Raw genomic sequence first — 9307 nt, 5'->3', positions numbered from 1 at the left:
CCCGTGTTGGCTTGGTGCTCTTGTTTCCCCCATAAGTCCAAAGACATCACTATAGGTGAATTGGATAAGCTAAAATTGTCCATAGTGGATGTGTGTGAATGAGTGTGTATGGATGTGATGGGTTGCAGCTGCATATATGCAACATATGCTGGATAAGTTAGCGGTTCATACCGTTGTGGTGACCCCAGGTTAAAAAAGGGAGTAAGCCGAAAAGAAAATAAATGAACATCCTTTTTTTTGGTAGAAATCCCCAGCGGATTGTAGTAAGAGTTTTCTTTTTTAGTAACATATATTAAATGTATGAAACTGTGTTCTTTTTTTTTAAGGGGGAGGGTGTCACAGCTGCTGCTTTTTGCTGCTCGTCTACCATGTCTGTGCTCCTTCTACAGGTATGCTGCAGGGGTGTAATCAGTTTGATTGAGCACTATATCCTATATCAACAGTTTTTGCTTGGAAGGCAGTGAGAATTTACTCTTTGATTGTTCCTGGGTTAGGATGAAGACCAGAGACTTGTGGGGTTGTTGCAGGGGTTTGACAGCCTAATGTTTGGTTCACAGTGGTTGAAAATAAACGTTATGTGTTGCACTTTAACAACACATTTCCATTCTCTTCATGCAGCATGGAGATCATTAATAGTTACCTTCACAACCAAACTCTCGTGTCTTGAGCATTCTTGTTTATAGTTGCACTGACACCATGCAGCATAAATTAGCAGTGTAAATTCAGTGGGTGAGCTTTTATTTTCAGACTTCATAATTAGTCACTATAAATTTTTCTTAATCCATGTGAAAATATGACAAAGTTTATGACGTCAACATTCTAATATGTTAATTATAAGTGAGGTCCCCAGTGTCCTCTTATTTGACATTTCCTATCCATTCTTGATTACACTCCATTAGCCAGCTGCTGTAACTCCAAAAGGCCTCATTTATACATTTGGACTTGTCCTCTTTCAGTTCACTAGACAGGGTAGGGTAGGTACAAATATGTCTCACCAGAAAGAGGTCTAAACAACATTTTCATTCCCATATTAGTTACGTATTTTATTTATTACAACTGATAATAGCTATGCAGAGCATATATATAAATTTGGTATGTGTTTATGTCTATTATGAATAATAATTAGACTTTTTGGTCAATTAAACCATTTTAAACAGTTTTGTAGTATATTAACATGTTTATGTTTTGCATATTTCAAGCTTTACAATAGTAGAAAGCAGTAGCAATAAAACAAAATGTTTTCTTCACATTTTATGTTTCCAGAATGACTGCAGCAATGTCTAAATCATGATTCCCTGTATAGTACTTGAAACAGCATGAGTTTATTGTGATTTACTGTTTATAAATTTAAGTTTTGCCCATGATATGTTTCCTTGTGTTTTGTTCTGGCTTGAATATGATAATGTAGCATTTTGGTGTAAATATACAGAACAGCAAACCAAAAGTAGAAGCTAAAATGGCAAATATTTCAACAGCTACTGTAAGTTTTCCAGGAGAACTGATATATGCTGGTATAAATGTGATCCAAACAGCACAGAATATGACCATACTGAATGTAATAAATTTGGCTTCGTTGAAATTATCGGGCAGTTTTCTAGCCAGAAAAGCCAAAAAGAAACACAACACCGATAACAATCCAATATAACCCAGCACAGCCCAGAAACCTATAGCCGAACCTAAATCACATTCAAGTATAACTTTATCTAATGAATACATGCTATTTTTATATGGCATTGGACGGGCCAGTGCCAGCCACAGGATACATATCATCACCTGAAAAACAGTGCAACAGAAAACACTAATTCTTTGTAAAGGTAATGAACAATGAGGAAGCCCTGAACCAGGCACTGTGGTCTTGAAGGCCATTACCACGGCTATTGTTCTTGTCAGAACACAAGACATACAAAGAGCGAAAGTGACCCCAAATGATGAATGACGCAACATACAGGACCCCTCAGTGGGCCGACCAATGAAAGTAAGTGAACAGAGAAAGCACAGAGACAATGAAAAAAGCAACAAAAAGCTCAGTTCTGTATTGCTGGCCTTCACAAGAGGTGTGTCTATAAATTTGTAAAACACTATCGCAACTGCAATTGTTAAAGTAACCCCAGTTAATGAGAATGCAGTCAAAAGAATTCCCATGTTTTCCTCAAATGAAAGGAATTCCACCTTTTTGAGAACACAGATGCTGTGGTTTTTATTTGACCAGTATTCTAATGGACATTTGATGCATTCAGCTGAATCTAAAAATACAAAAATAAAGAGATGAATAGCAAATAAAAAAAAAAATACATATCATAATACATGCATCATTCTCTAGTATGGCATTGAGGAAATATTAAAAACACTATTAGTTGTGCACCACATCAAATGTAAAACTTGACATTAAATGGTGTTTGTGTTTTTATGAATCAAGTTACTGGTTGTCTCACCAGTAGTATTGCTAATTTCTCCAGCTGGGCACTGCAAACATTCAAAGCAGCATACTGGTCTTCCTTTTATCACAGCTTGCCTGAATCCTGGCTGGCAGCTCTCAGTGCACACTGAGATTGGTTTCTGTCATGTTTACACATTCTTACTTTGTTGGACAACTTTTTTTTATTTTTTTTATTTGTGTTGACTTCAACATAATGCATTTACTATGTACATACCGTGGGACTGTCTCCTGCCCAAATTATATCGAACGAATTAATGACAAACTGCTGTTCACTGGATAGCGAGGCATCATATTGTCCTACAGTGATGAACTTTGTTTCCCCTGCTCCATTTTTCTGCCAGTTTACTAGCTCATATTTTGCCATAGGATCCCCATTTTTGTCAAAGTACACTGTCTCACCTGAGTCCATTGTGAAATTGACATTTTGAAGTGAATGCAGGACCTGTGATTTCATTATTATAGTTCTATTTACTTTGTTAAAATGTGTTAGATATTTCATAGTATTCTAAATATTTACAAGAATTACTTACTTGGCTGGAAACCAATAAATCCACATCTCCACATGTTATGTTTTCATTTCCACCATTTGAGTTTTTGCAAGTTATTGTGTTATGCAGTGCATAAGCGATAGCATAGACTGCCTTATAAACATTATTTGAAATCCTTAGCTCAGAAACGTCTGTGAACGCATTACTAACATTGGTTAGATTTTCAGATCCATCACAAAATGTTGCATGCTCAGAATTAGGGCAGACTGTAGGAGAGAGACAACAACCAAACACCATCTCCCAAAATTCCCCAAGAAGAGCATTTGAAAGGTTCTGGGATGGACCAACTTTAAGTAGGAATTCTTTCAGGCCGGGAATTTTTGACTTGATAATTGTAAAGCCAATTGCACCACCAAGGATGTTTAAAGTTCTTTCAGTTGCCAAGTAACTTGATGTAATCCAAGATTCACTGCCAACCCACTGTAGTCCAACGACATTTTGCCTGATAAGCTCTTCCAACAACACATCCATTTCACCCTGTGCCAGAAATGCCATGAGAACTTTAGCAGTGCCTTTTTTTATTACTTCAACAACCTTGGCAATCTTGTCTTTGGAATTTGTCCTTGATATGGCCTCTGAATACTCAATACACACTCCTTCTTTCTCAGCTACCTCTACAAATGTTGCCATGCCATTGTTTCCATAGTCATTGTCACTTCTTACTGCTCCAATCCAGGTCCACCCGAAGTGTTTCACTAACTGTGCCAGTGCTCTGCTCTGGTAGTAATCACTTGGAATAGTTCTGAAGAAAGATGGAAACTGCTTTCTACTGCTCAGGCAGGCACAAGTAGCAAAATGGCTAATCTGACAAACAGAGCATATCAATTATTTGTATTATATATATATATATATATATATATATATATATATATATATATATATATATATATATATATATATATATATATATATATAGACACAGAGAGAGAGAGAGAGAACGAGAGAGATTTCTACCATACAACACACATAAATTACCACGGGAATGTTGAATGGCCCTGCTGCTCTAGACAGTACAATAGTTGTGGAAGACTCAGATTCTCCAATAATGGCTTTAACTGCTGGTTTTCCAGAGCAGGTATGTTCTGCTGTCAGCTCCTGGCCATTTATCAAAGCCATTGATGACCTCATAGAGGCTAATGTGGAACCACAGCTGTCAAATATTTGGTATCCAATTGAAATGTTTGGAAGTAGGCTTCTCTTGCTGTTAATTTCTTCAATTGCAAAGATCATGGTTTGAGCAAAGTGGAGTTCTCTCAAATTCAGGCTAATTCGAGAGAAAGAGATCATTGAAAGTGCAAAGATTCTTTGTGTAAACATGTAACGATGACTAATGTAATATTTTACTAAATTAATTCTAATACATATTAAACATGTATTACATACGTTTACTGCATATAATCATTTTCATAACACTGTTACATTTATAAAAAAGAAGATAAGTAACAGACCTGGTGCACATTAGATGATGAGGTTTTTCTGTAAATGATGGTATTATTAAATTTATTTTGTTGTGTATTGAAAAAGCCCCTCCAATGATAATATCTCCATCCTGGGAGAGTAGAGGGTTCTCTGGTTTGCCTATCATATTGCAATTTGACTCTACCTCCTTGGCTTTAATGCTGCAGAGCAGTAAAAATCCAAAACCAAACATGACAGTGACTCAGAGTGCCCGCCCTTACTCTTTTTGATGGTGATGTGATTGTTTATATAGTGTTTGTCAGACGCAACATTCATTATTAACATAACTATGTAATGTTTTTTTTTTTTCTCAGAATCTGTAAGTCCTCCGCAGTGTCAGAATAATTGCATGAATAACTGAATTGCATGTAAATTTTCTTGTTTATCTTTTTTTTTTTTCTTGCATACATATAGAAGGTCCAAAAACAGTAAAACCAGAAATCTTGTTTTTACTTTTTATAAATGAAGTTTATTATGAGAAAAGAAAGCACACAATATTTAAAGATATAACAAACATTATATTATACAAATTAACAAACAGCAATCATTCACTGAAAAACACTGAAGATTGATTCCATGTTGACAGCCCATTTAACGTTGGTGTTCCAGTGTTGCTTCTCTATTTGGAAAAAGTCTCTATGATCCAATGTAAAATACAAAAAAAATCTAAATTGTAAAATTATATTATTACAAAGTATGCAAACCACTGCAATATTAGTGTGCGAATGTAAGCCACTCACACACGCATATATATATACATATATTTGTTTTTATTTTTTTCTCTCTTCTTAGGTTTACTTGCTAATTTTCAGGGCTCAGAAGAGCAGAATGAACTGCCATCCTACCCAGCATATTATGCAGCGGAAGCCCTTGCAGCTGCAGCCCAGTACTGGAAAACACCTATACATATTCACACACACATACACACTATGGCCAATTTAGTTCATCCAATTAATCTATTACCCCACATCTTTGAACTGTGGTGGAAACCGAAGCACCTAGAATAAACCCACATCAACATGGGGAGAAACTACACATAAATGTCAACTGACCCAGCCGGAACTGGACCAGCGACCTTCAGTGCCACTATATTCAGTGCCATATATTCATTCATTAATTTCATTTTCTTGTCTGCTTAGTCACTTTTATTAATCTGGGGTCGCCACAGCGGAATGAACCGCCAACTTATCCAGCAAGTTTTTATGCAGTATAAAAGTATATTTATATTTTTAAAGACTTACTTTATCTTCCCCATTATATGTTGTTTTGTATTTTGTTCATTTTTGAACAGAATTATATAACATTTTGGCACAAATATACAAAATAGTAGACCAAAGCTTGAGGCCAATATGGCAAATATCTCCACAGCAACAGTAAATTTCCCAGGAGAACTAACATAAGCCGGAATAAATGTGATCCATACAGCACAGAATATAAGCATACTAAAGGTGATGAATTTGGCTTCATTGAAGTTATCAGGGAGCTTACGTGCTAGAAAAGCCAAAATGAAACATAAGATAGCCAGAAGGCCAATGTAAAATAAAACTGCAGAAAAACATATTGTAGCACCCAGACTGCATTCAAGAATGATCTTTTCCTTATAATACTTCATATTTTTGTAGGGAAATGGAGGTGATATTATCAACCAAAGCACACAGATGATAACCTGTATGAGTGTAAAGGCAAGAACACTAAGTCTTTGTTGTACAGGCCCAAACCATTTCATTATATTGCTTCCTGGAAGTGTAGCTTTGAAGGCCATTAACACCACTATTGTTTTCCCTAAAACACAGGAGATGCAGAGGACAAAAGTGATCCCAAATGTTGTGTGTCGCAACATACAGGACCACTCAGTTGGGCGACCAATGAAAGTAAGTGAACAGAGGAAACACAGAGTCAGTGAGAAGAGCAGCAGGAAGCTCAACTCTGAGTTGTTGGCTTTTACTATGGGAGTATCTTTCTTGTTGTAAAAGAGAATGGCCACCAGCATAGTTAATCCTACTCCAAACAGTGAGAAAAAGACTAACACTACACCCATAACTTCTGTGAATGACAAAAACTCTACAGATTTGAACACACATTTATTTTTCTCAGTGTTAGACCAGTATTCCAATGGACACTGCTTGCAGTTAACTGAATCTGGAAGGAAAGTTGGTTGTTGTGGTTAAGAGGAAAGAAAAAAAAAATATTTATTTATGAAGTCCTTTGATTAAAAACTGCATCTTAACGAATAGAAAAAGAACACAAAAAGAACAACTAATACATTTTATTGGAAACTTTGAGATAATCTGAGTATTACCTGTCTCGTTACTGATTTCTCCCTCTGCACATGGTATACAGTCATAACAGCAGACAGGTCTTCCTTTCTGTGCAGCCTTCCTGGTGCCTGGAGGACAGCTCTCACTGCACACAGACTTTGGCTTCTACATTCAAAAAATATATTATACAGATAATGTTATTAAATGAATGCAGTGACATCATTGCGGCTATTATGTGTGTTAAAAAGGATGATCATTCTTTCTTTTTTACTCAACAATGATCCAGTCTCTAATTTTAAAATTATTTATATTACTTGAGCTTCTTTAAGAAACAAGATATTGCCATTCACCTTTAACTTTCCCCCAGCCCAGATTATGTTTTCAGTTTTAACAACAAAACGCTTGTCAGGGGGCAATGAAGCATCATAGTATCCCACTGGTTTAAATTGTATTAATCCATCAGAGTCCTGCTGCCAGTTCACAACCTCATATTGGGCAATTGTGGCACCAGTACTGTCAAACCATACACGATCCCCAAATTTTATTGTAAAATTGACCTTCTTTAGAGCCTCAACCATCTAATAAAAAAACACGTTTAATTTTAATAAATTGTAAAACATAAATGTGTCTCATTAACATTTATATCTTTTTTTTACCTGGTACGGTTGTATTGTGAGGTTTTTTTGACAACCTTTTTTTTCTTTGCAGTTGAGCAGACTGTGCAATGAATGAGCTACAGCATAAACTGCTTTGTAGACATTGCTAGCATATCTCTGCTCAGGCACATCTTCATTGTCATTTTTCAGCACAAGAAGGTCCTTATAACTACTGCAGTTAACTTTTAATTGAGAAGAATTCACTATTAAGCATGGAAAAGCTGAGTCCCAGAATGATTTTATAACATAATCTAAAAAACCCTCAGTATCAATTTTTCTCACTGCAAACCCCAGTGACCCTCCAAGAATATGAAAACTGTTTGGAGTGATCAAACTCTTTGCAGTTGTCCATGCTTCCACACCAATTACTTGAAAGCCTGAAATGTTCTGAATGCTTAGTTCCTCAAGTAGATTGACCATCTCAACACGAGATAGAAATGCAATGATTATTTTTGTGGTGCTTCTTTTCATAGTCTCAACGACTTTTTGAAGCTTTTCCGGCTCTGTTCGGTAGAATTTAACAGAGTACTCCACACAAATCCCTTCCTCTTGTGCTGTTTTAAGAAATATGGCCATTCCATTGTTTCCATAGTCATTATCACTGTTCACAGCTCCCACCCAAGACCACCCAAAGTATTTTACAATGTATGCAAGTGCTCTGCTCTGGTGATAATCACTAGCAATGGTCCTGAAGAATGATGGGTAATCTCTTCTATTGCTGAGACATTCGCATGTGGCTGAGTGACTTATCTAAAAAAGAAAACCCCCAATACATTAGACTAATTTATTAATCAATAAGTATTGTCAAGCATAATAATCTTTGATCCTTACCACTGGAATTTTGAAAGGTCCTGTAGTTCTGGACAGAATCACTGTGGCAGAAGACTCAGTTTCTCCTATGATAGCATGTATTGGATATTGTCCATTGCATATGTTTCCTTTTGGAAACTCCTGATCATTCATCAGTGACATGGTTGCACTAATAGAAGATAGTCTTGAACCACAGCTATCATAAATTTTGTAACCAATTGAAACATTAGGAAGCAAACTTTCACTTCTGTTAATCTCCTCAATGGCAAAGATCATAATTTGAGCCATCCGGAAATCTCTTAGATTAACACTGTCACAATATTTCAGATGTTATGTTGATTTATAAGCATGAATTCAACATACTAAGCATAATATGCAGTAAATTATGTTAATATTGAGTACTTATTCTGGAATGTTCTTGAAATCATTTCCCAAATACAATGTTACAAACCTGGAGCATGACAGAAGCTGGGGTTTTTGTGTAAATTCCAATGAAGGTAATATTTCTACACTGCGGATTGAAAAAATACCCCCAATAGTTACGTCTCCAACTTTTGAAAACAACGCATACTTGGGATCTCCCATTTTTTGACAAATAGTGTCTTCTGCCTTTGTAAAAGGTTCATTAAAAAGCAAAAATATAGAAAGCAAGATAAGCATCCTGATCGAGTTGCACTGCGAATGTCAAATGCGTTGAAATGATAGAGCAGATGTCCTTTTATTGACAAAATTAATATGGATGAATATCTGAGAGTGTAAGCAATGATGTCATGGAGCAGGAAAGGACTGATGTCATGTAACAGTAGAAAATAGTCAGACAAATTTGATGGTGGGATGGTTTCAATCTATTATCAAGGTATTAATTGCTAACTATTATATATGTTGGAATACACAGTATTATTTAATAAGTTGTTTATTTATACAGTGACTTTAAAGCTGGTTTTCCACTATCGTGCTAAACCGTTCTTTATGCTGAACCGTTCCATTCGGTGCCAAACCGAGCCAGACAGCACAGATATGGTTTCATTTTCCAGTGTCAGTAGTTGCCTGGGTAACGCAATGTAAACGGCTCACTTTGTTTAATTAAATTTAAATAAAAGCTGAAACTAGAAGCGAAAGTCACAGTACCGTATTCATCTA

At 36.0% G+C, this 9307-nt stretch overlaps 2 protein-coding genes across 2 annotated transcripts; both read right to left on the bottom strand.

Annotated features, from left to right (window-relative positions):
* Positions 1 to 1347: 1347 nt before the first annotated feature.
* Positions 1348 to 4636, bottom strand: olfch1 (olfactory receptor C family, h1). The gene is made up of 6 exons (NM_001110290.1): positions 4434 to 4636; positions 3961 to 4249; positions 2968 to 3789; positions 2652 to 2879; positions 2433 to 2556; positions 1348 to 2243 (listed from the first exon to the last, which is right to left on the bottom strand). The coding sequence occupies exons 1-6, from the start codon at positions 4634 to 4636 to the stop codon at positions 1348 to 1350; spliced, it is 2562 nt and encodes an 853-aa protein (NP_001103760.1).
* Positions 4637 to 5680: 1044 nt separating this feature from the next.
* On the bottom strand, positions 5681 to 8827 carry olfcg5 (olfactory receptor C family, g5). The gene is made up of 6 exons (NM_001109943.1): positions 8619 to 8827; positions 8189 to 8477; positions 7358 to 8107; positions 7052 to 7279; positions 6743 to 6866; positions 5681 to 6582 (listed from the first exon to the last, which is right to left on the bottom strand). The coding sequence occupies exons 1-6, from the start codon at positions 8825 to 8827 to the stop codon at positions 5681 to 5683; spliced, it is 2502 nt and encodes an 833-aa protein (NP_001103413.1).
* Between the last annotated feature and the right edge of the window lie 480 nt (positions 8828 to 9307).

This window comes from Danio rerio, chromosome 18 (assembly GCF_049306965.1).
Source record: "Danio rerio strain Tuebingen ecotype United States chromosome 18, GRCz12tu, whole genome shotgun sequence".
NCBI classification, from domain to species: Eukaryota; Metazoa; Chordata; class Actinopteri; order Cypriniformes; family Danionidae; genus Danio; species Danio rerio.
This window is presented reverse-complemented; position numbering and strand designations above follow the sequence as displayed.

Coding starts and splice junctions, on each gene's coding strand:
- olfcg5 (NM_001109943.1), bottom strand. CDS start 8,827: ATGCTTATCTTGCTTTCTATATTTTTGCTTTTTAATGAACCTTTTACA. Junction 8,478..8,618: donor CAGCTTCTGTCATGCTCCAG/GTTTGTAACATT, acceptor ATATTGTGACAG/TGTTAATCTAAGAGATTTCC. Junction 6,583..6,742: donor AGAAATCAGTAACGAGACAG/GTAATACTCAGA, acceptor CTTTCCTTCCAG/ATTCAGTTAACTGCAAGCAG.
- olfch1 (NM_001110290.1), bottom strand. CDS start 4,636: ATGTTTGGTTTTGGATTTTTACTGCTCTGCAGCATTAAAGCCAAGGAG. Junction 4,250..4,433: donor CATCATCTAATGTGCACCAG/GTCTGTTACTTA, acceptor CTCTCGAATTAG/CCTGAATTTGAGAGAACTCC. Junction 3,790..3,960: donor GGCCATTCAACATTCCCGTG/GTAATTTATGTG, acceptor TCTGTTTGTCAG/ATTAGCCATTTTGCTACTTG.